This window comes from Arvicola amphibius, chromosome 2 (assembly GCF_903992535.2).
Source record: "Arvicola amphibius chromosome 2, mArvAmp1.2, whole genome shotgun sequence".
Taxonomy (NCBI): Eukaryota; Metazoa; Chordata; class Mammalia; order Rodentia; family Cricetidae; genus Arvicola; species Arvicola amphibius.
Window position 1 is genome coordinate 1833885 of NC_052048.2, and position 25056 is coordinate 1858940.

At 47.1% G+C, this 25056-nt stretch overlaps 5 protein-coding genes across 9 annotated transcripts; all 5 read left to right on the forward strand.

The window, feature by feature from the left end:
* The first annotated feature begins 586 nt into the window (after positions 1-586).
* LOC119808146 (chromatin target of PRMT1 protein-like) lies at positions 587-1252 on the forward strand. 2 transcript variants are annotated; one of them, XM_038320508.1, is made up of 2 exons: positions 587-1004; positions 1059-1252. In XM_038320508.1, exons 1-2 carry the CDS (start codon positions 587-589, stop codon positions 1250-1252), a joined length of 612 nt encoding a protein of 203 aa, XP_038176436.1. The 2 variants fall into 2 exon arrangements, with proteins under 2 accessions (XP_038176436.1, XP_041910534.1); XM_042054600.1 differs by having other exon boundaries at positions 587-1252.
* Positions 1253-3468: 2216 nt separating this feature from the next.
* On the forward strand, positions 3469-4134 carry LOC119808145 (chromatin target of PRMT1 protein-like). 2 transcript variants are annotated; one of them, XM_038320506.1, is made up of 2 exons: positions 3469-3886; positions 3941-4134. In XM_038320506.1, the coding sequence occupies exons 1-2, from the start codon at positions 3469-3471 to the stop codon at positions 4132-4134; spliced, it is 612 nt and encodes a 203-aa protein (XP_038176434.1). The 2 variants fall into 2 exon arrangements, with proteins under 2 accessions (XP_038176434.1, XP_041910533.1); XM_042054599.1 differs by having other exon boundaries at positions 3469-4134.
* A 2916-nt stretch (positions 4135-7050) lies between these two features.
* Positions 7051-7716, forward strand: LOC119808142 (chromatin target of PRMT1 protein-like). 2 transcript variants are annotated; one of them, XM_038320496.1, is made up of 2 exons: positions 7051-7468; positions 7523-7716. In XM_038320496.1, the coding sequence occupies exons 1-2, from the start codon at positions 7051-7053 to the stop codon at positions 7714-7716; spliced, it is 612 nt and encodes a 203-aa protein (XP_038176424.1). The 2 variants fall into 2 exon arrangements, with proteins under 2 accessions (XP_038176424.1, XP_041910532.1); XM_042054598.1 differs by having other exon boundaries at positions 7051-7716.
* Positions 7717-10632: 2916 nt separating this feature from the next.
* Positions 10633-11296, forward strand: LOC119808137 (chromatin target of PRMT1 protein-like). Its single transcript, XM_042054597.1, is given in 2 exon segments — positions 10633-10739; positions 10741-11296. Coding segments are annotated over 2 exon segments (663 nt in total).
* Positions 11297-14211: 2915 nt separating this feature from the next.
* LOC119808147 (chromatin target of PRMT1 protein-like) lies at positions 14212-14877 on the forward strand. 2 transcript variants are annotated; one of them, XM_038320509.1, is made up of 2 exons: positions 14212-14629; positions 14684-14877. In XM_038320509.1, exons 1-2 carry the CDS (start codon positions 14212-14214, stop codon positions 14875-14877), a joined length of 612 nt encoding a protein of 203 aa, XP_038176437.1. The 2 variants fall into 2 exon arrangements, with proteins under 2 accessions (XP_038176437.1, XP_041910535.1); XM_042054601.1 differs by having other exon boundaries at positions 14212-14877.
* Positions 14878-25056: the final 10179 nt, after the last annotated feature.

Here is a 25056-nt window from a genome sequence, read left to right on the forward strand (position 1 = left end):
ACAAAACAAGGTTTTTGGCTAGGCTTCCCCTTCATATTACTTAAAGGCTACTCTTTCCTGTTCCACGGAAAGGGGAAAACGTAGTGACTTTCAAATGTGTTTTATGAAGAGAAGATTACCTGAAGATGTGAGAGTAAAAGAGTCCCACCGATGATCCCCTTAATGAGAAGATTCGGAAACACACACCTTTAATCCTAATTGCCACACCCTACCACATGCACGAATGCTATTGGTGCATGCCTTTATCCCCACCCCTAGAGAGGACTATAAGAAGGGGTCGAGACCTCTCCCAGACACAGTCTCTTTCTGAGCTTCCTGGAGGTAGCAAGCTTGAGTTGGCAGAGCAGGCTGGCGCAGAGGAAAGGAAGGAAAGAGTCGGCTGGACAAGCAGAAACTAATCGGCGGACTAGGTAGCCAAGCCACCGGGAGCGAGCTTCGCATCATACCCCCTTTTGGCAAGCTCCTAACCCAACCGCCCAGCAAGTCACCCCAAGCGATCCTGGTCAGGTCCAGGTCATCCAACCCGCCCGCAGCAGCCGCGAGAGGAGCCCTGGGGTCCATCTCCTTCGATCCTCGGGATCTGAAGATGGCCACACAGTTTGGGCCGAAAGTGGTGCTACAAGGAACCACCAAGATGTCTCTAAATGAGCGCTTTTCTAGGATGCTGGAGAACAAACAGCCCATGACAGTGACTATTCGGGCTTCGCTGCAGGAGCAGCAGCGAGCCAGCGCCAGAAGCAGAAGACTGGCCCGGCAGATGGAGAATAGACCCTCCGTCCAGGCCCCAGTAAGACTTGAGCAGCGCCTGGCTAATAGGAGGGAGATCCAGGCGCATTTAGGCCGACCCAGAGGCGCCCCGGACAGGGGAATGGTGGGAGGACGAGGCCTATCCAAACACCAGAGAGGCTTTCTCCGAGGAGGAGGAAGACAACGTGGGGGCCATGCCACCAGAAGGCTGCCTAGGGGCGCGTGGTCGCTCCAAGGTCGAAGCCCGCTCCTCCGTGGTGAACAAGACTCAGCTGGCCCACCAATGGACTCAAGCAGAGGTGCTCCTCCAGGTCGTGGTGGAAACGGGGGAAGAGGTCTGCCTGTGAAAGGTCGGGAAAGAGGCAGAGGTGCCCTCCCTCGCCCTGGACCGACCAAGGAGCAGCTGGACAAAGAACTAGATGAGTACATGTCCAACGTTAAAGGACCCCTGGACTCTGAGTCGGACGCCGACATGGCACAGACAGATCCTGAAACCCATGACTGAAGCCTGCCCGCCTACCTCTTAGACTCTTGGAAAAGCCACCACCTCTGTGCCTATGGAGAAAGAGCCCTGAGCACACGTGAGGAGGACTCTGACTGAGGCCGGAAGGACTCACACAAACCATGGGTTGTGGACTCCCTTGCCAGCAGTGGGTGCCTTTGGTCTGTTCCGTTTACCTTTGATATTGTGTGAAATAAACCCCATTTTCCTTTGATTCCGCCGAGTTTGTCTTGTTCTTTATCCAGTCAGCCAGACTTGGGTTTGAGCGGGAATGCCTTGGCCCTGAGAGGAGAACCTTTTTCCAGTCTCTGCCTCACCTGCAGTATACGCTGATGGTTTAATGTTCCTTCTGGTCACCTTTATGATCCCAGAAAGAGTTCCAGAAGGAGCCAGGGTTCTCGCTGATGGGTGCTCCCTGGGTTCGAGTTCCACATCTTCCTTAAAAGCTGTCTGGGCACAGCTAGAACTGCAGGTGTGTCTGCCATGTGGATGGTGAAGGAGGTCATTTGGAAACGTGGATATTCCCGCTGGGTCAAGAACGGCTGACACATGGTGGCCACACTTGGATTTGGCCATTGACATTGCATAGGACGTGCTGAGTTGCACGTGTACAATGCCCACCCGAAAGTGAGATTTTTCATTTATTTTGGCTTTCTCTTTTGTCCAAGAGACCTGTGCACATTCAGTGTAGGAGAAGCCGTTCGATGTGGCTGAAGAGACAGGGGCGGGAGATGCTTTACAACCTAACTCTGGGAGCGAGTCATTTGCTGCTCCTGCTGAAATGCAGTTACCTGGGTCTAGAACCAGTCTTGGGTCAATCTACATACCTTGCTTTTTCTTGAACTTCTTGAAGGTGTAATTTTAACAATAATTTGTCGGCTGTCAACTTTCAGTGGCATTCTTTTTCATCTGGTTCGTTATAACAAACTGTTGTCTCATTCAAAGGAAACGATCAGCACCCAATCATCAGGAAGTAGCCTGGAAAACTATGCACACCTTCCCCCTCCACCCAAAAATGGATTACGGATGTTTGTTTCTGTTCAATGTGTTAGATACAATTTATTATGGATAATGGTTCGGAAAAATCTAAACCGAGGGTATTTGACGAGTCCAAGGTTTTTTTTTTTTGAAAAACCAAGCCTGGGCACCGGTGGAAATCACTTTAATCCCGACACCTGGGAGGCAGAAGCAGGCTGCTCCTAATGAGTTCAAGGTCATCCTGGTCTATGGAACCAGTTCTCAGACAGGCTCTACAGCTACTGAGGACACAGGTATCCTGCTTCACAGAAAAGCCTGTCACGTACGCTAGGCCTGAAGGCTGGAGACGGATGCCCCGATGCTGCCCAGGAACCCGGTTTGGGTGACAGTCCTCCGGGCAGGCTGCTGTTTTCTGTCATTCCATGGTTTGGAAGGGGCCCGCTTGCACCTCCTGCTTACTCAGTTCCTGTTGTTTCCTCTTTGAGTCTCTGAGGGAGTTGGGGATTTGATAGCTATAGTTCTATAGTTTGCAGACACAGAAAGCAAATTATGATACAAAGACAGTCAGGGAGAGGACTTTGAACTCACCTAGATAGGACAGATGTGAAATCTTTTCCCTGAATTTGTCAAAGGCAAATGGACTATGCGTTGTTGAGGTTTTTCTTGCCTTGACTTATTGTATATGCACATATTACTTAAAGCCTACTCTTTCCTGTTCCACGGAAAGGGGAAAACGTAGTGACTTTCAAATGTGTTTTATGAAGAGAAGATTACCTGAAGATGTGAGAGTAAAAGAGTCCCACGGATGATCCCCTTAATGAGCAGATTCGGAAACACACACCTTTAATCCTAATTGCCACACCCTACCACACGCACGAATGCTATTGGTGCATGCCTTTAGCCCCACCCCTAGAGAGGACTATAAGAAGGGGTCGAGACCTCTCCCAGACACAGTCTCTTTCTGAGCTTCCTGGAGGTAGCAAGCTTGAGTTGGCAGCGCAGGCTGGCGCAGAGGAAAGGAAGCAAAGAGTAAGCCAGACAAGCAGAAACTAATCGGCGGACTAGGTAGCCAAGCCACCGGGAGCGAGCTTCGCATCATACCCCCTTTTGGCAAGCTCCTAAGCCAGCTGCCCAGCAAGTCACCCCAAGCGATCCTGGTCAGGTCTGGTTCATCCAACCTGCCCGCAGCAGCCGCGAGAGGAGCCCTGGGGTCCATCTCCTTCGATCCTCGGGATCTGAAGATGGCCGCACAGTTTGGGCCGAAAGTGGTGCTACAAGGAACCACCAAGATGTCTCTAAATGAGCGCTTTTCTAGGATGCTGGAGAACAAACAGCCCATGACAGTGACTATTCGGGCTTCGCTGCAGGAGCAGCAGCGAGCCAGTGCCAGAAGCAGAAGACTGGCCCGGCAGATGGAGAATAGACCCTCCGTCCAGCCCCCAGTAAGACTTGAGCAGCGCCTGGCTAAGAGGAGGGACATCCAGGCGTCTTTAGGCCGACCCAGAGGCGCCCCGGACAGGGGAGCGGTGGGAGGACGAGGCCTACCCAAACACCAGAGAGGCTTTCCCCGAGGAGGAGGAAGACAACGTGGGGGCCATGCCACCAGAAGGCTGCCTAGGGGCGCGTGGTCGCTCCAAGGTCGAAGCCCGCTCCTCCGTGGTGATCAAGACTTAGCTGCCCCACCAATGGACTCAAGCAGAGGTGCTCTTCCAGGTCGTGGTGGAAACGGGGGAAGAGGTCTGCCTGTGAAAGGTCGGGAAAGAGGCAGAGGTGCCCTCCCTCGCCCTGGACCGACCAAGGAGCAGCTGGACAAAGAACTGGATGAGTACATGTCCAACGTTAAAGGACCCCTGGACTCCGAGTCGGACGCCGACATGGCACAGACAGATCCTGAAACCCATGACTGAAGCCTGCCCGCCTACCTCTTAGACTCTTGGAAAAGCCACCACCTCTGTGCCTATGGAGAAAGAGCCCTGAGCACACGTGAGGAGGACTCTGACTGAGGCCGGAAGGACTCACATAAACCATGGGTTGTGGACTCCCTTGCCAGCAGTGGGTGCCTTTGGTCTGTTCCGTTTACCTTTGATATTGTGTGAAATAAACCCCATTTTCCTTTGATTCCGCCGAGTTTGTCTTGTTCTTTATCCAGTCAGCCAGACTTGGGTTTGAGCGGGAATGCCTTGGCCCTGAGAGGAGAACCTTTTTCCAGTCTCTGCCTCACCTGCAGTATACGCCGATGGTTTAATGTTCCTTCTGGTCACCTTTATGATCCCAGAAAGAGTTCCAGAAGGAGCCAGGGTTCTCGCTGATGGGTGCTCCCTGGGTTCGAGTTCCACATCTTCCTTAAAAGCTGTCTGGGCACGGCTAGAACTGCAGGTGTGTCTGCCATGTGGATGGTGAAGGAGGTCATTTGGAAATGTGGATATTCCCGCTGGGTCAAGAACGGCTGACACATGGTGGCCACACTTGGATTTGGCCATTGACATTGCATAGGACGTGCTGAGTTGCACGTGTACAATGCCCACTCGAAAGTGAGATTTTTCATTTATTTTGGCTTTCTCTTTTGTCCAAGAGGCCTGTGCACATTCAGTGTAGGAGAAGCCGTTCGATGTGGCTGAAGAGACAGGGGCGGGAGACGCTTTACAACCTAACTCTGGGAGGGAGTCATTTGCTGCTCCTGCTGAAATGCAGTTACCTGGGTCTAGAACCAATCTTGGGTCAATCTACATAGCTTGCTTTTTCTTGAACTTCTTGAAGGTGTAATTTTAACAATAATTTGTCAGCTGTCAACTTTGAGTGGCAATCTTTTTTATCTGGTTCGTTATAACAAACTATTGTATCATTCAAAGGAAACTATCAGCACCCAATCATCCGGAAGTAGCCTGGAAAACTATGCACACCTTCCCCCTCCACCCAAAAATGGATTACGGATGTTTGTTTCTGTTTAATGTGTTAGATACAATTTATTATGGATAATGGTTCGGAAAAATCTAAACCAAGGGTAATAGACGAGTCCACGGTTTTTTTGTTTTGAAAAACCAAGCCTGGGTACCGGTGGAAATCACTTTAATCCCGACACCTGGGAAGCAGAAGCAGGCTGCTCCTAATGAGTTCAAGGTCATCCTGGTCTACGGAACCAGTTCTCAGACAGGCTCTACAGCTACTGAGAAACCCTGGATCAAAAACCCACAGTGCTGAAACAGGAGGAGAGAGAGAGATACAGAGAGAGACAGAGAGAGACAAAGAGAAAAGAGATAAAATGATAAGAAATAAGAAATATTATCAATCCCGTTCTTAGCATGTATTTGTTTTAAATGTTATGCATTCATTTACTTTTATATATTGTATACAGATTGTGAATATTGATACAAACTTGAGATCAATTTTAGAAAAACATGCTCTACATACATTACCAATCTTGTCAGAGGTATTCTACCTATATGGCTCATTAACAATGTAATATAAATATCTAGACCTTGAAAATTATTATTATCGATGAACTGTTTAGAAAAATAAAGAAATACAGGTTAGTGGTTAATCCCCTAGTACAATTGAACTCATAGTCATACTAAGTATGTTTCGAAGGTTTAACAAAGATATAATTTAGATGGATAGGTCATGTTCAAGACTTAAGAGATCTACAGAATATGGCAGTTAAAATGCTTTAATAACCTAGGTTGTTGTTGTTTTCTTCTGTGACAATGGGACACGTCTGCTTCTTGCAGCAGCCATCTACTTCAGAGAAGCTGATGGACCTGGGAGACACTCCACGTGGAGTTTACTTTCCCTGTGGCAAAAAGGAAGCCACCGGGCAAGAAGACGCCCCTGAATCGACTGCAGACACAAGGTTGTCCTAAAGACAAGCAGGACACAGAGTATCCTGCTTCACAGAAAAGTCTGTCACGTAGGCTAGACCTGAAGGCTGGAGACAGATGCCCCGATGCTGCCCAGGAACCCGGTTTGGGTGACAGTCCTCCGGGCAGGAAGCTGTTTTCTGTCATTCCATGGTTTGGAAGGGGCCCGCTTGCACCTCCTGCTTACTCAGTTCCTGTTGTTTCCTCTTTGAGTCTCTGAGGGAGTTGGGGATTTGATAGCTATAGTTCTATAGTTTGCAGACACAGAAAGCAAATTATGATACAAAGTCAGTCAGGGAGAAGACTTTGAACTCACCTAGATAGGACAGATGTGAAATCTTTTCTCTGAATTTGTCAAAGGCAAATAGACTATTCGTTGTTGAGGTTTTTCTTGCCTTGACGTATTGTATATGCACATATTACTTAAAGCCTACTCTTTCCTGTTCCACGGAAAGGAGAAAACGTAGTGACTTTCAAATGTGTTTTATGAACAGAAGATTACCTGAAGATGTGAGAGTAAAAGAGTCCCACGGATGATCCCCTTAATGAGCAGATTCGGAAACACACACCTTTAATCCTAATTGCCACACCCTACCACACGCACGAATGCTATTGGTGCATGCCTTTAGCCCCACCCCTAGAGAGGACTATAAGAAGGGGTCGAGACCTCTCCCAGACACAGTCTCTTTCTGAGCTTCCTGGAGGTAGCAAGCTTGAGTTGGCAGCGCAGGCTGGCGCAGAGGAAAGGAAGCAAAGAGTAAGCCAGACAAGCAGAAACTAATCGGCGGACTAGGTAGCCAAGCCACCGGGAGCGAGCTTCGCATCATACCCCCTTTTGGCAAGCTCCTAAGCCAGCTGCCCAGCAAGTCACCCCAAGCGATCCTGGTCAGGTCTGGTTCATCCAACCTGCCCGCAGCAGCCGCGAGAGGAGCCCTGGGGTCCATCTCCTTCGATCCTCGGGATCTGAAGATGGCCGCACAGTTTGGGCCGAAAGTGGTGCTACAAGGAACCACCAAGATGTCTCTAAATGAGCGCTTTTCTAGGATGCTGGAGAACAAACAGCCCATGACAGTGACTATTCGGGCTTCGCTGCAGGAGCAGCAGCGAGCCAGTGCCAGAAGCAGAAGACTGGCCCGGCAGATGGAGAATAGACCCTCCGTCCAGCCCCCAGTAAGACTTGAGCAGCGCCTGTCTAAGAGGAGGGACATCCAGGCGTCTTTAGGCCGACCCAGGGGCGCCCCGGACAGGGGAGCGGTGGGAGGACGAGGCCTACCCAAACACCAGAGAGGCTTTCCCCGAGGAGGAGGAAGACAACGTGGGGGCCATGCCACCAGAAGGCTGCCTAGGGGCGCGTGGTCGCTCCAAGGTCGAAGCCCGCTCCTCCGTGGTGAACAAGACTTAGCTGCCCCACCAATGGACTCAAGCAGAGGTGCTCCTCCAGGTCGTGGTGGAAACGGGGGAAGAGGTCTGCCTGTGAAAGGTCGGGAAAGAGGCAGAGGTGCCCTCCCTCGCCCTGGACCGACCAAGGAGCAGCTGGACAAAGAACTGGATGAGTACATGTCCAACGTTAAAGGACCCCTGGACTCCGAGTCGGACGCCGACATGGCACAGACAGATCCTGAAACCCATGACTGAAGCCTGCCCGCCTACCTCTTAGACTCTTGGAAAAGCCACCACCTCTGTGCCTATGGAGAAAGAGCCCTGAGCACACGTGAGGAGGACTCTGACTGAGGCCGGAAGGACTCACATAAACCATGGGTTGTGGACTCCCTTGCCAGCAGTGGGTGCCTTTGGTCTGTTCCGTTTAACTTTGATATTGTGTGAAATAAACCCCATTTTCCTTTGATTCCGCCGAGTTTGTCTTGTTCTTTATCCAGTCAGCCAGACTTGGGTTTGAGCGGGAATGCCTTGGCCCTGAGAGGAGAACCTTTTTCCAGTCTCTGCCTCACCTGCAGTATACGCCGATGGTTTAATGTTCCTTCTGGTCACCTTTATGATCCCAGAAAGAGTTCCAGAAGGAGCCAGGGTTCTCGCTGATGGGTGCTCCCTGGGTTCGAGTTCCACATCTTCCTTAAAAGCTGTCTGGGCACGGCTAGAACTGCAGGTGTGTCTGCCATGTGGATGGTGAAGGAGGTCATTTGGAAATGTGGATATTCCCGCTGGGTCAAGAACGGCTGACACATGGTGGCCACACTTGGATTTGGCCATTGACATTGCATAGGACGTGCTGAGTTGCACGTGTACAATGCCCACTCGAAAGTGAGATTTTTCATTTATTTTGGCTTTCTCTTTTGTCCAAGAGGCCTGTGCACATTCAGTGTAGGAGAAGCCGTTCGATGTGGCTGAAGAGACAGGGGCGGGAGACGCTTTACAACCTAACTCTGGGAGGGAGTCATTTGCTGCTCCTGCTGAAATGCAGTTACCTGGGTCTAGAACCAATCTTGGGTCAATCTACATAGCTTGCTTTTTCTTGAACTTCTTGAAGGTGTAATTTTAACAATAATTTGTCAGCTGTCAACTTTGAGTGGCAATCTTTTTTATCTGGTTCGTTATAACAAACTATTGTATCATTCAAAGGAAACTATCAGCACCCAATCATCCGGAAGTAGCCTGGAAAACTATGCACACCTTCCCCCTCCACCCAAAAATGGATTACGGATGTTTGTTTCTGTTTAATGTGTTAGATACAATTTATTATGGATAATGGTTCGGAAAAATCTAAACCAAGGGTAATAGACGAGTCCACGGTTTTTTTGTTTTGAAAAACCAAGCCTGGGTACCGGTGGAAATCACTTTAATCCCGACACCTGGGAAGCAGAAGCAGGCTGCTCCTAATGAGTTCAAGGTCATCCTGGTCTACGGAACCAGTTCTCAGACAGGCTCTACAGCTACTGAGAAACCCTGGATCAAAAACCCACAGTGCTGAAACAGGAGGAGAGAGAGAGATACAGAGAGAGACAGAGAGAGACAAAGAGAAAAGAGATAAAATGATAAGAAATAAGAAATATTATCAATCCCGTTCTTAGCATGTATTTGTTTTAAATGTTATGCATTCATTTACTTTTATATATTGTATACAGATTGTGAATATTGATACAAACTTGAGATCAATTTTAGAAAAACATGCTCTACATACATTACCAATCTTGTCAGAGGTATTCTACCTATACGGCTCATTAACAATGTAATATAAATATCTAGACCTTGAAAATTATTATTATCGATGAACTGTTTAGAAAAATAAAGAAATACAGGTTAGTGGTTAATCCCCTAGTACAATTGAACTCATAGTCATACTAAGTATGTTTCGAAGGTTTAACAAAGATATAATTTAGATGGATAGGTCATGTTCAAGACTTAAGAGATCTACAGAATATGGCAGTTAAAATGCTTTAATAACCTAGGTTGTTGTTGTTTTCTTCTGTGACAATGGGACACGTCTGCTTCTTGCAGCAGCCATCTACTTCAGAGAAGCTGATGGACCTGGGAGACACTCCACGTGGAGTTTACTTTCCCTGTGGCAAAAAGGAAGCCACCGGGCAAGAAGACGCCCCTGAATCGACTGCAGACACAAGGTTGTCCTAAAGACAAGCAGGACACAGAGTATCCTGCTTCACAGAAAAGTCTGTCACGTAGGCTAGACCTGAAGGCTGGAGACAGATGCCCCGATGCTGCCCAGGAACCCGGTTTGGGTGACAGTCCTCCGGGCAGGAAGCTGTTTTCTGTCATTCCATGGTTTGGAAGGGGCCCGCTTGCACCTCCTGCTTACTCAGTTCCTGTTGTTTCCTCTTTGAGTCTCTGAGGGAGTTGGGGATTTGATAGCTATAGTTCTATAGTTTGCAGACACAGAAAGCAAATTATGATACAAAGTCAGTCAGGGAGAAGACTTTGAACTCACCTAGATAGGACAGATGTGAAATCTTTTCTCTGAATTTGTCAAAGGCAAATAGACTATTCGTTGTTGAGGTTTTTCTTGCCTTGACGTATTGTATATGCACATATTACTTAAAGCCTACTCTTTCCTGTTCCACGGAAAGGAGAAAACGTAGTGACTTTCAAATGTGTTTTATGAACAGAAGATTACCTGAAGATGTGAGAGTAAAAGAGTCCCACGGATGATCCCCTTAATGAGCAGATTCGGAAACACACACCTTTAATCCTAATTGCCACACCCTACCACACGCACGAATGCTATTGGTGCATGCCTTTAGCCCCACCCCTAGAGAGGACTATAAGAAGGGGTCGAGACCTCTCCCAGACACAGTCTCTTTCTGAGCTTCCTGGAGGTAGCAAGCTTGAGTTGGCAGCGCAGGCTGGCGCAGAGGAAAGGAAGCAAAGAGTAAGCCAGACAAGCAGAAACTAATCGGCGGACTAGGTAGCCAAGCCACCGGGAGCGAGCTTCGCATCATACCCCCTTTTGGCAAGCTCCTAAGCCAGCCGCCCAGCAAGTCACCCCAAGCGATCCTGGTCAGGTCTGGTTCATCCAACCCGCCCGCAGCAGCCGCGAGAGGAGCCCTGGGGTCCATCTCCTTCGATCCTCGGGATCTGAAGATGGCCGCACAGTTTGGGCCGAAAGTGGTGCTACAAGGAACCACCAAGATGTCTCTAAATGAGCGCTTTTCTAGGATGCTGGAGAACAAACAGCCCATGACAGTGAATTCGGGCTTCGCTGCAGGAGCAGCAGCGAGCCAGTGCCAGAAGCAGAAGACTGGCCCGGCAGATGGAGAATAGACCCTCCGTCCAGCCCCCAGTAAGACTTGAGCAGCGCCTGGCTAAGAGGAGGGACATCCAGGCGTCTTTAGGCCGACCCAGAGGCGCCCCGGACAGGGGAGCGGTGGGAGGACGAGGCCTACCCAAACACCAGAGAGGCTTTCCCCGAGGAGGAGGAAGACAACGTGGGGGCCATGCCACCAGAAGGCTGCCTAGGGGCGCGTGGTCGCTCCAAGGTCGAAGCCCGCTCCTCCGTGGTGATCAAGACTTAGCTGCCCCACCAATGGACTCAAGCAGAGGTGCTCTTCCAGGTCGTGGTGGAAACGGGGGAAGAGGTCTGCCTGTGAAAGGTCGGGAAAGAGGCAGAGGTGCCCTCCCTCGCCCTGTACCGACCAAGGAGCAGCTGGACAAAGAACTGGATGAGTACATGTCCAACGTTAAAGGACCCCTGGACTCCGAGTCGGACGCCGACATGGCACAGACAGATCCTGAAACCCATGACTGAAGCCTGCCCGCCTACCTCTTAGACTCTTGGAAAAGCCACCACCTCTGTGCCTATGGAGAAAGAGCCCTGAGCACACGTGAGGAGGACTCTGACTGAGGCCGGAAGGACTCACATAAACCATGGGTTGTGGACTCCCTTGCCAGCAGTGGGTGCCTTTGGTCTGTTCCGTTTACCTTTGATATTGTGTGAAATAAACCCCATTTTCCTTTGATTCCGCCGAGTTTGTCTTGTTCTTTATCCAGTCAGCCAGACTTGGGTTTGAGCGGGAATGCCTTGGCCCTGAGAGGAGAACCTTTTTCCAGTCTCTGCCTCACCTGCAGTATACGCCGATGGTTTAATGTTCCTTCTGGTCACCTTTATGATCCCAGAAAGAGTTCCAGAAGGAGCCAGGGTTCTCGCTGATGGGTGCTCCCTGGGTTCGAGTTCCACATCTTCCTTAAAAGCTGTCTGGGCACGGCTAGAACTGCAGGTGTGTCTGCCATGTGGATGGTGAAGGAGGTCATTTGGAAATGTGGATATTCCCGCTGGGTCAAGAACGGCTGACACATGGTGGCCACACTTGGATTTGGCCATTGACATTGCATAGGACGTGCTGAGTTGCACGTGTACAATGCCCACTCGAAAGTGAGATTTTTCATTTATTTTGGCTTTCTCTTTTGTCCAAGAGGCCTGTGCACATTCAGTGTAGGAGAAGCCGTTCGATGTGGCTGAAGAGACAGGGGCGGGAGACGCTTTACAACCTAACTCTGGGAGGGAGTCATTTGCTGCTCCTGCTGAAATGCAGTTACCTGGGTCTAGAACCAATCTTGGGTCAATCTACATAGCTTGCTTTTTCTTGAACTTCTTGAAGGTGTAATTTTAACAATAATTTGTCAGCTGTCAACTTTGAGTGGCATTCTTTTTTATCTGGTTCGTTATAACAAACTATTGTATCATTCAAAGGAAACTATCAGCACCCAATCATCCGGAAGTAGCCTGGAAAACTATGCACACCTTCCCCCTCCACCCAAAATGGATTACGGATGTTTGTTTCTGTTTAATGTGTTAGATACAATTTATTATGGATAATGGTTCGGAAAAATCTAAACCAAGGGTAATAGACGAGTCCACGGTTTTTTTGTTTTGAAAAACCAAGCCTGGGTACCGGTGGAAATCACTTTAATCCCGACACCTGGGAGGCAGAAGCAGGCTGCTCCTAATGAGTTCAAGGTCATCCTGGTCTACGGAACCAGTTCTCAGACAGGCTCTACAGCTACTGAGAAACCCTGGATCAAAAACCCACAGTGCTGAAACAGGAGGAGAGAGAGAGATACAGAGAGAGACAGAGAGAGACAAAGAGAAAAGAGATAAAATGATAAGAAATAAGAAATATTATCAATCCCGTTCTTAGCATGTATTTGTTTTAAATGTTATGCATTCATTTACTTTTATATATTGTATACAGATTGTGAATATTGATACAAACTTGAGATCAATTTTAGAAAAACATGCTCTACATACATTACCAATCTTGTCAGAGGTATTCTACCTATACAGCTCATTAACAATGTAATATAAATATCTAGACCTTGAAAATTATTATTATCGATGAACTGTTTAGAAAAATAAAGAAATACAGGTTAGTGGTTAATCCCCTAGTACAATTGAACTCATAGTCATACTAAGTATGTTTCGAAGGTTTAACAAAGATATAATTTAGATGGATAGGTCATGTTCAAGACTTAAGAGATCTACAGAATATGGCAGTTAAAATGCTTTAATAACCTAGGTTGTTGTTGTTTTCTTCTGTGACAATGGGACACGTCTGCTTCTTGCAGCAGCCATCTACTTCAGAGAAGCTGATGGACCTGGGAGACACTCCACGTGGAGTTTACTTTCCCTGTGGCAAAAAGGAAGCCACCGGGCAAGAAGACGCCCCTGAATCGACTGCAGACACAAGGTTGTCCTAAAGACAAGCAGGACACAGAGTATCCTGCTTCACAGAAAAGCCTGTCACGTAGGCTAGACCTGAAGGCTGGAGACAGATGCCCCGATGCTGCCCAGGAACCCGGTTTGGGTGACAGTCCTCCGGGCAGGAAGCTGTTTTCTGTCATTCCATGGTTTGGAAGGGGCCCGCCTGCACCTCCTGCTTACTCAGTTCCTGTTGTTTCCTCTTTGAGTCTCTGAGGGAGTTGGGGATTTGATAGCTATAGTTCTATAGTTTGCAGACACAGAAAGCAAATTATGATACAAAGTCAGTCAGGGAGAAGACTTTGAACTCACCTAGATAGGACAGATGTGAAATCTTTTCTCTGAATTTGTCAAAGGCAAATAGACTATTCGTTGTTGAGGTTTTTCTTGCCTTGACGTATTGTATATGCACATATTACTTAAAGCCTACTCTTTCCTGTTCCACGGAAAGGAGAAAACGTAGTGACTTTCAAATGTGTTTTATGAACAGAAGATTACCTGAAGATGTGAGAGTAAAAGAGTCCCACGGATGATCCCCTTAATGAGCAGATTCGGAAACACACACCTTTAATCCTAATTGCCACACCCTACCACACGCACGAATGCTATTGGTGCATGCCTTTATCCCCACCCCTAGAGAGGACTATAAGAAGGGGTGGAGACCTCTCCCAGACACAGTCTCTTTCTGAGCTTCCTGGAGGTAGCAAGCTTGAGTTGGCAGCGCAGGCTTGGACAGAGGAGAGGAAGGAAAGAGTAGGCCGGACAAGCAGAAACTAATCGGCGGACTAGGTAGCCAAGCCACCAGGAGCGAGCTTTGCATCATACCCCCTTTTGGCAAGCTCCTAACCCAGCCGCCCAACAAGTCACCCCAAGCGATCCTGCTCAGGTCTGGTTCATCCAACCCGCCCGCAGCAGCCGCGAGAGGAGCCCTGGGGTCCATCTCCTTCGATCCTCGGGATCTGAAGATGGCCACACAGTTTGGGCCGAAAAAGGTGCTACAAGGAACCACCAAGATGTCTCTAAATGAGCGCTTTTCTAGGATGCTGGAGAACAAACAGCCCATGACAGTGACTATTCGGGCTTCGCTGCAGGAGCAGCAGCGAGCCAGCTCCAGAAGCAGAAGACTGGCCCGGCAGATGGAGAATAGACCCTCCGTCCAGCCCCCAGTAAGACTTGAGCAGCGCCTGGCTAAGAGGAGGGACATCCAGGCGTCTTTAGGCCGACCCAGGGGCGCCCCGGACAGGGGAGCGGTGGGAGGACGAGGCCTACCCAAACACCAGAGAGGCTTTCCCCGAGGAGGAGGAAGACAACATGGGGGCCATGCCACCAGAAGGCTGCCTAGGGGCGCGTGGTCGCTCCAAGGTCGAAGCCCGCTCCTCCGTGGTGAACAAGACTTAGCTGCCCCACCAATGGACTCAAGCAGAGGTGCTCCTCCAGGTCGTGGTGGAAACGGGGGAAGAGGTCTGCCTGTGAAAGGTCGGGAAAGAGGCAGAGGTGCCCTCCCTCGCCCTGTACCGACCAAGGAGCAGCTGGACAAAGAACTGGATGAGTACATGTCCAACGTTAAAGGACCCCTGTACTCTGAGTCAGACGCCGACATGGCACAGACAGATCCTGAAACCCATGACTGAAGCCTGCCCGCCTACCTCTTAGACTCTTGGAAAAGCCACCACCTCTGTGCCTATGGAGAAAGAGCCCGGAGCACACGTGAGGAGGACTCTGACTGAGGCCGGAAGGACTCACATAAACCATGGGTTGTGGACTCCCTTGCCAGCAGTGGGTGCCTTTGGTCTGTTCCGTTTACCTTTGATATTGTGTGAAATAAACCCCATTTTCCTTTGATTCCGCCGAGTTTGTCTTGTTCTTTATCCAGTCAGCCAGACTTGGGTTTGAGCAGGAATGCCTTGGCCCTGAGAGGAGAACCTTTTTCCAGTCTCTGCCTCACCTGCAGTATACGCCGATGGTTTAATGTTCCTTCTGGTCACCTTTATGATCCCAGAAAGAGTTCCAGAAGGAGCCAGGGTTCTCGCTGATGGGTGCTCCCTGGGTTCGAGTTCCACATCTTCCTTAAAAGCTGTCTGGGCACAGCTAGAACTGCAGGTGTGTCTGCCATGTGGATGGTGAAGGAGGTCATTTGGAAATGTGGATATTCCCGCTGGGTCAAGAACGGCTGACACATGGTGGCCACACTTGGATTTGGCCATTGACATTGCATAGGACGTGCTGAGTTGCACGTGTACAATGCCCACCCGAAAGTGAGATTTTTCATTTATTTTGGCTTTCTCTTTTGTCCAAGAGGCCTGTGCACATTCAGTGTAGGAGAAGCCGTTCGATGTGGCTGAAGAGACAGGGGCGGGAGACGCTTTACAACCTAACTCTGGGAGGGAGTCATTTGCTGCTCCTGCTGAAATGCAGTTACCTGGGTCTAGAACCAGTCTTGGTTCAATCTACATACTTTGCTCATGGAGGACTTTCATTGGTTAATTAATAAATAAACTGCTGGTCCCAATAGATCAGAACATAGGTGGGTGGAGTAGAGAGCACAGGATGCTTCTAGAAAGAAGGTAGATGCTTCAGGCAGTCACCATAGTCAGTGGCCATGCTTCTCCTCTCCAAGACAGAGGCAGGTTAAGATCTCTTATGGTAAGCGACCACCTCGCGGTGCTACACAGATTACCAAATATGGGTTAAAGGAAGATGTTTGAATTAACCAATAAGGGGCTGAAACTAATGTGCCAAGCAGTGTTTAAATGAATACAGTTTTCATGTAATTATTTTGGATGTAAAACTAGCCGGGTGGTGGGACACAGCCCACCTTTCCTTCTACATATGCCATACATATTAAACTCTGTGTGTACATATTTAAAAATTATTTTGTGATGTCTTGGATTTAAGTATCAGAAATCTTGTAGATTTACGATTTTTTCCTAGGTTTTTGTGGTCTTTGTAACTCTAGAATCAGGGGCTGGAGTGATGGCTCGGCAGGTAGTAGTGTTTACTGCTGTGGTATAGGGACGTGAGTTTGGTTCCCAGCACCTGTGTCGAGCTCTTCACTGCCACCTATAACTCCAGCCTCAGGGATGCCAACACCCTCTCCGACCTCTCTGAGCACATGCACTCATGTGTACATGCCCACCAACTGCAAGTGAAACAAATCTTTGAAATACATGCATAATCAATTTTAATATATTTTACTTGCGACAGTTATGACTGTGTGCAAGCTATTGGTCTGTTTCTTTTGAGTAAAATGTCTTTGATTGGGGTAATAGCGTAATTCTGTGCTTCACAGAGAAGTGTTGAAAACTGTATCTTCCTTTTCAATTTCCTGAAAAGAATTCACACTGTTGCTACTACGACTCCATAAATATTTGATGGCATTCATTACGGGAATCTGCTGTGACTGGAGTTTTCTTTGTAAGAATGTTTTTAATTATTCCACTACCTTAATCTATTCAATTTATTTCAATCTATTTCATTGATTTTTCACTCTCACCTTCATTTCTTTCCATCTCCCTATTTAAGGCTTAATTTACTTGTGGATTTGGTGGGAAGGTTTTTAAGGGAACCTGACAGAAATGGGTGAGTCATCACCATGGGTGATTTCTCAAGGCGTCCATGCTGGCAAGAGCGGTTTCTGAGTGAGCAGGAAGGGCTGTGGGAGCTGCAAGGCACCCTGCAGTTAGAACTGAACAGTGGATAGGGTGTGCTTCTCAGAGGCCCCACGTGCCCCTTCTTTGACTCTCAGAAATGTTGACTATAGAAGAGATCTTACCCCAGATCTATACTCCAGCCGCACCTATGAGATAGCTTCATCGTCTCAAATTAGAACCTGGTGCACCTACAAGATAGCTTCATCATCTCAAGTTAGAACCTGGTGCACCTACAAGATAGCTTCATCATCTCATGTTAGAACCTGGTGCACCTACAAGATAACTTCATCATCTCAAGTTAAAACCTGGTGTACCTACAAGATAACTTCATCATCTCATGTTAGAACCTGGTGCACCTACAAGATAGCTTCATCATCTCATGTTAGAACCTGGTGCACCTACAAGATAACTTCATCATATCAAGTTAGAACCTGGTGCACCTACAAGATAGCTTCATCATCTCAAGTTAGAACCTGGTGACAAAAGCAGTAAGAGCCTTGATGCCATTTCTGTCAAATGACAGTAACTGGTGACAGCAGCTAAACCTCTGCTGAGTCCACACTTGGCAAGCACAGCTCACATGAAGACCAGAAACAGGAGAATGGACAGGTGTCAAGATGCTTCCAACATGTATCCCCAGCTGAGGTCCCCAGTCAAGAGCATCTGTACCAGAGTCTGCCTGGGCTCACTGTGGAGATTCAGACACCACCTCCTTTGCACACAAGTGACCCTCAAGTGTTAGTGACTGCATGGTCTGCCTTGGTCAGCTTGTAGGGGTTTAAGGCTTCCCAATTGTCTAGCACGACTTACTCAGTTGTGTAGGCAGCTCCTACATCTTTGGTCAAATTAAATAATATGTTTCTGACACCTTTATCAATTTTATCATCTCCACTACAGGACATAAGAACCACGTACATCTTTGGAATATTATTCTGTTCACATCTGTAGTCCCTGGACATACACCAGTTAAGTGTGGTTCACAGAGAATATAGGAATTTGGGATATGGAAGTTTCCACTATTATCCCATAGTTATGAGTCAGCTTTGTATATAACCAGTGAGGGAAGGCTCGGCATACACATGACAAACAGTGCACGAGGGTCTAGTTGCAGCTGAAGACAAAGGTGTCACTATGCCAGGTTTTCAGAGTCTGTCACCGAAGGAGGGAGGGGTTCTTGGTGATGTTGAAAAGCATTGCGGGGGGGGAAAGGATTGCGGAGAGGACATTCATAGATTTGTTCCCACTCATGTATCACTAGCACTGAAGGGCAGGGCTGTAGTTACCATAGAAGTAGTTTGTTGTTTTACATGGGACTTGGGCTTCACATGAATGGAGGAACTGGATGGATATCTGAGGCTGTGAGAACTGCCCATTCCTTCAGTCTAGATGAAGTAATAGAGTTTATTATTAATATACCATAACTCATGGACAGAGAAAGTGTGTTGTGTTTTCCCATTGTAACTAATGGTGATGCTTTTTGTTTGTTGGTTGTTTTTGTTTATGTTTGAGGCAGGGTTTCTCTATGTAGCCCTGGCTGTCCTGGAACTCGCTCTGTAGACCAGGCTGGCCTTGAACTCAGATTTGCCTACCTCTGCCTCCTGAGTGCTAGGATTAAAGGCACATACCACCTTTGCCTGGCTTACTAGTGGTGATTCTTATAAATACAAAAGAAAAAAGTAAAAGTTACTTTTTTTTGGTTTTGTTTGTTTTTTTCTTGATTTTTTATTGTTTTTATTGCGCTATACATTTTTCTCCACTCCCCTCCCTTCCTACCCTTTTCCCTTCTATCTTCTCCCCACACTCCCAATTTACTCAGGAGATCTTATCTTTTTCTCCTTCCTATTTAGATCCATGTATGTCTCTCTTAGGGTCCTCCTTATCTTGTAGGTTGCTAAGCTATTAACTTCTTTCCCTTTATTCAAAAGCTACCTCAAAGTATTTGCTTATGAGGGACGCTTTTCCAGCTCTAGCCCTGGCTTAGAAACCAGGTCTTCTGTGTCTAGCTTCAGTTCCTGCACAAATAAATGCACTGTATCTACACTGGAAACATCAGTCTGTGGGTTTACCCAGAAGGTTGTCATAAAGGATTGAAAACGTGATTTTCAGTTCTCCATCTTCGCTTGCCAAGTGGACTCATGCCAAGTGCTAGAAACACAAGCCTACCCCAGGGAATAATCCGTGTCATGCTGTATGTTTTCTGCCGTCCTCTTCTGCTCAGCGGAGTCAGAGACAGATCCTTCCCAATGCTCGACATGGTTGAGCCAGGCTTCAACATCCAAAGAGCCTGTTGCTATGGTCAGTTTGACTGAGATCGAAGAGGCAACAATGATGACTTCCCAGTTGGTAGCAATCTAAAGTCTTGGGGAATGATTGTCTTTTCTCTCGGGGCGAGGGTAAATTCTCTTGTTTAAAAGCTTCCTCTTTCTTTCTTGGGTGACTTACATTTGTAAAAACATGTTCTTGGGGAGAGAAACAGGACTAGAGAATCTGTCAGGGTGAGAGAGCCGAGGAGAAAAAAAAAAAACTGAGAGTTTTGGGGAAAATCAAAGCAGGAGAAACTGGCATCTAGCAGGAAGAACACACCCAATGGAGAATTAGGTTAGCAGATAGAAAATGACAAAAGTTAAGCATTTTCCAATAGCTTTTGGGGAAAATACCCTTTAATGAAGCTATTTAGATGTCAGAATTTGGGTTAGAAATTTCTTCTTGAGGGCTGGAGAGATGGCTCAGTGGTTAAGAGCACTGGCTGCTCTTCCAGAGGTTGTGAGTTCAATTCTCAGCAACCATATGGTGGCTCACAACCATCTGTAATGAGATCTGATGCCCTCTTCTGGCATGCAGGCATACATGTTGTATACATAATAAATAAATAAATCTTTAAAAAAAAAAAGAAAGAAATTTCTTCTTGATAATTAAAAAAGGGGCAGAATATTCAATACTAGAAATTCTCATGCCTATTCACTCCAAACTATCTCTAGGATGAACAATGTCAGATACGTCGAGCATTCAGCAGAAGGGCTGCTTGCATCCCAAATTATCCTGGGTGAACTTGTATGATTTTGCAAGGTATGTATAGAAATTCAGTCAGATGAAGGTATCTGACAAGGAGGCCCTGATAAAGCCTGAGACAGTCTGTGAGACCTTACAAAGACCTGATGCTGGTGTCAATTGTAAAACTGGTACAGGCCAAACTCTCCAAGCAGCATCTAGCCGTTGCTGACAACAGAACTCATAAATAACTGACCTTTAGTCAATGAAGATTTTGGAAATCTGTCGGAGAGAAAAAGGAAACAATAGAACCTGCAACACTTCCAGATGGCCCCCAAGGCACAATTTATCTGTTGGGAGATATTGGCCTGACAAGGCCTTAAAACTTTCAGTTACCAGGGCCTAGGATGAAAGCATTGGCTGTTGTTCACAGCCTGACCAGGTGTGTCTATCCTAAAGCTCACAGGCTACACATCCTAGGGTAGTGTTATTTTTGTAGATGACAATGTCATGTTGCAATGTCAAAAGTTTGGCCACCCCCCCCCCAAAAAGAGTCTTCTTAGAGTCCTCCTTTGGCTCTCCAGTGATGTTATGGTGTTACTAATAAGCAACGTGGTCTACACACCCCTGTGAGCTGTGTCAGAGGGTGAGGTACTGAGCCTGTGGTCAACACAGCTGTGTCGGAGGGTGAGGTACTGAGCCTGTGGTCAACACAGCTGTGTCGGAGGGTGAGGTACTGAGCCTGTGCTCTACACAGCCCTATGAGCTGTGTCAGAGGGTGAGGTAGTGAGCCTGTGGTCTACACATCCCTGTGAGCTGTGTCTCAGGGTGAGCCTAGAGATACTGAGCCTGTGGTCTGCACATCCATGTAAACTGGGCCTGGGAGCCCATGAACATTGAACCGGGAGTGTTGAGCCTATGACGCTGTTACCTTCTGCTCTTCACACCATTGCACAGGACTTCTATTTGTAGATAATATTGGTTAAAAGTGAATTTTTTGCATGAGAGAATCTCTGTAAGCACCTTGCAGGAGCTACCTGATTTTGTTCTCAAGTCACAAATTGACCAAGGCCACCCGGGTGGGAAAGGGAAGCCTGGATTCAGTCCGGCAGCTAATTAGGTTTGCCTCTGTCTTCCAGACAAAGTTAGCAAGGGTTGTGAGGGCTGATGGTTGTTGATGCATGGCAGGGTGTTAAGGGCCCTGAAATACTTCTGTGCAGTACTGACCAACATGAGCATCCTCTTCTGACTCCCTAATGATAAAGAGTTAATGCCAACTCCAGCTGGGAGCGTCTAGAAACCAGTTCAAGATCCAAGTGTTGAGCCCCTGGATCCTTGATGTGGCATTTCCTCTGGGGATTTCAATAGCCTGCATCCTGGGTGTGGTTCTGTTCACTTCTACTCAGAAACCTAGACAATTCTATAAATGTAATACTTTCTACTTTTTTAAGCTTTGAAGAGAAGTGTAGTATATATTTTAATAGGATTAAATTTCACCTCCTGCCTCCAGGAGATGCTACCCAGCTTGCAGTAACCTTGCCTTCTATACATTTGTGAATATGTTCAAACATGAGTTCCCACACCATGAATTAACAATTATCTGGCTTGCTAGCATGTGCAGACAATTGGCTAAGCTGTGGGGCACATGGAAACAACAATGGTGGTTTAAGCTTCTGGAAAAAACGTTTACCACAACCAGCGAGTTTAAAAGCAGAAAGCTACCTGCAAAGCCATCATTCTGATTATAAATCAGTTGTATTGGTTAAACACTAACATTTTTTATTGTCTTGTGTGATTGTATATGTCATGCTTTACCAAGCTCATTCACAACTACTTTGTGATTGCTTTACATTCATCACTGAGGAAAAAGACACAGGTCTTATCTTTAAAATGACTTCACTGTTTTACTAGAGACATCTTTAAAAATTGAGGCCAAGAAAAATGACGTGTGTGTTGGTGTCGATTAACCCTTTTGGCTCAATTACCTCTCATTTCTTTTTTAAAAAAGAAAATTGTATTTTGAGAAAATAAGATCATTGTATAATGTAAATGGATACCCCAACAACTAATCCCTAATTTATTCTCTCCCCAGATAAGGTCAATGACATCAGAACAAAAGAGAAAAATTATACTAAGTTAAAAGGTCTTTATTTTGTGAATCCAGAATGGAAATCACTTCAGTCCATAAAGTGGAGTGAGCACTGTAAGGGGCCGAGCAAGAGAGAGGGCAGAAACCGCACACCGAAAGCACACTGGCCTTCAGATACTTCTTTCCTCACACGGTGGGGAAGTGAGACCGAGTCACGGAAACCTGGCCGAGTTTGGACCATCAGAGGAGAAGCAGCATCCTCAGGACAGCAGGAACGGTCCTATTCAGGAAATGTAGCTCTTTCTCTTAATTGTTTTCATGAACTGTCGTGTGACTGCAGCTTTGGCATCAACCACTCTCGTTTGACTTTTGCTGGTGAGTAGGTCGCTGGGAGCCTCTCCTCAGAGAGCACTGTGGGACTCTGGTTGGTTCCTTATCCACTCCTTGCTGCCCAGCATGAACTAAGGAGTTTGCTCTACCATGTGCTGCTGTCATGATGACCCATCGCAGTCTCAAAGCAACGTGGTCCATCAGCGTCCTTCTCTGTCCTCTAAAACGGAGACCAAGATGAACCTCTGATTCACAAGTGTTTTTTACAGTAATGCAAACATGGTTCAAGCTCACTGCCATGCACAAGGTAAATTGCCAGCAGGTGCCTTCCCTTTGAGGGATGTTCTGGACTGGCCATGCTTGGCTCAGCCTCTCATTCGTCCCAGTAGAACTGAGACCACAAACACACGGCTTGGTTCACCCTCTCCTGGCATTTCTCTATTGTTAATCTCTGAAGTTACAAGGCAAATGTCACTGTCCTTGTTCAATCTGGTTTTCTACTATCTTCACAGGAAGGGTTGGTTTGGTTTATCTAGACCTGCTTGTGAGAGAGAGCCTCTCTTGCTTTTGTTTTTGCCCAGGGCATTTTCATTTCCTTCAAGGATTGGTACAAAGAGCTGTAGTCTGCTGTTTCTTCCAAACTTTTAAGTTAATACAGATGGGGCACAGGAAAGTCAGCTGTGAATTTGAAATTGCCAAGTAAAATCAATACATAAATGCCCCAGGCTGGAGAGGTGGCTCAGTGGTTAAGAGCACTTGCTATTCTTGCAGAGGACCGGGTTCAGTTTCCAGCATCCAGAGGGCAACTCACAAGCATCCTTAACTCCAGTTCTCAGGATCTGATGCCCTCTTCTGGCCTCTATAGCCATTGCATGTACAAGGTGCATAAACGTACATTCAAGTAAACATATAAAATAAATAAGTTTTCACCAGGTGGTGGTGCACACCTTTAATCCTAGCACTCAGGAGGCAGAAACAGGCAGATCTCTGAGTTCGAGGCCAGCCTGGTCTACAAGAACTAGTGCCAGGACAGGCTCCAAAGCTACAGAGAAACCCTGTCTCGAAAAAGACCCAAAAAACCAAAACCAACCAAACAAAAAAATAAATAAATAAGTATTTTTTTTAACTCCAAGTTTTTCTTGAAATTCCTAGGAAAATGCTGACATTGGGTAACGATTCTTTCCTTTTTTTGTGCTACCTTATTTTTACCATACACAGCTTTAGTAGAATTTTTAAAAATTTAACTAGATTGAAAAAAATGGAGTAAATTGAAAAAAAATAGCCTAGGGTGTTGCCATTGCGATATAAAATATGCTAGTTTTACAGCTGAGGGCATAGGAAAACATGCCTCCGAATTGATCATTTGAAATTAAGTCATGAAGGCAAACGCTAATATGTTGGAGAGGAAAAAGTACCCCCCCACACACATACAACACACTTTTTGAGGGGGAGATAATACATTGATTTTGGCTTCAAATTGGGGTTGGGGGGCGGGCGCAGGGAAGCCTAATGACTCATGGACGAGGAACATGCTCCCTGGCACTGGGAGCTAAGGTAGGTGGGGAGCCACGCTGTCATCCGAAATAACTAAACCGCCTGGGATTGGGAGACAGACACCTCAGGGCTGCGTGGTAGCAGGGTCTTCATTTTACAAAAACGGGGAGAGAGGAAGGGAGGGAGGGAGCCAGGGAGGGAGCCAGGGAGGAGGCACGGAGACAGATAGTCAGAAGAAGAAGGAAACTGTGTTACCATGAGGATCCTAATCTTCCACCAAAGCTTGCCTTCCTGGGCACCTAGCTGCGTGCCAGGCTGTCCTCAGAGCTCCTGGCTTTGCTCGATTCTTGTGGTCTCCCCCCACCCCCACCCACTAGCGTGCTCCAGCTTCTCTTATAGATCGGAGTGCTGGAAGCGCAGTCTGGCAGCGATCCGGCCAGGGGGCCTTGCTCTCTGTACAGCTTGCCCAGAAAACATTGGAAACAGAAGAGAGCAATTAGCTCCTGCGCAGGTGTGAGACTTGGCGGATCAAACATTTCCTGCAGTATGGGAACAGAGACAAAATACATTCCGTCTTTACCCTTAAGAGCACATTTTTAATTGTTGGGGAAGACAAAAGGAGTCAGCTGTAGGAGCATTTATTTGTGCATAAATGTCTTTAAAAATAGTTCTTAATGGTATTTTTTTACGGCGTTTTCTCACTTTTTAGGTATAATGTTCGTAGAAATATCCTAATATGGCAACTTAATTGCAGAAAACTTATTATGGAAATTGCCTTTAAAATACCGGATTAGAGTCTTAGTTCTGTTTAAAATTTTAATAGAAATGCCTTTATGGCACTGATGACATCTGAAGCTTAACACGAAGTAGATGACAGACACAGACAGTACACAGATACGAAAGCACTCTCTAAGGTGCTAACTTTAGTTACTATTTGTGGAGGGTGTGTGGATCGGGTTGTGGTGGTACCTCTGGAGCGAGCTGGGTGCTTCAGGGACACAAAGAAGAAGGAGTTTCTGGCATGGGTTTACGTTGCCGCCACTCCAGTATGGGTTTACATCACCTCCCCGTGTGGGTTTATGTCACCGCCACTCTCGCGTAGGTTTTCATAGCCGCCACTCCGGTATGGGTTTACATCGTCACCACTCCGGGGTAGGTTTACATCACCGCCGCTCTAGACGCAGCCATTCTGTGGCTGTTCTCTGAATCTTAGGCAGAACATAAGCAGGAACAAACATAACAACTAGGTGTTTCCATAT

What these genes read in the sequence shown, in the direction of transcription:
- LOC119808146 (XM_042054600.1), top strand. Translation starts at nt 587, where the DNA reads ATGGCCACACAGTTTGGGCCGAAAGTGGTGCTACAAGGAACCACCAAG.
- LOC119808147 (XM_042054601.1), top strand. Translation starts at nt 14,212, where the DNA reads ATGGCCACACAGTTTGGGCCGAAAAAGGTGCTACAAGGAACCACCAAG.
- LOC119808142 (XM_042054598.1), top strand. Translation starts at nt 7,051, where the DNA reads ATGGCCGCACAGTTTGGGCCGAAAGTGGTGCTACAAGGAACCACCAAG.
- LOC119808145 (XM_042054599.1), top strand. Translation starts at nt 3,469, where the DNA reads ATGGCCGCACAGTTTGGGCCGAAAGTGGTGCTACAAGGAACCACCAAG.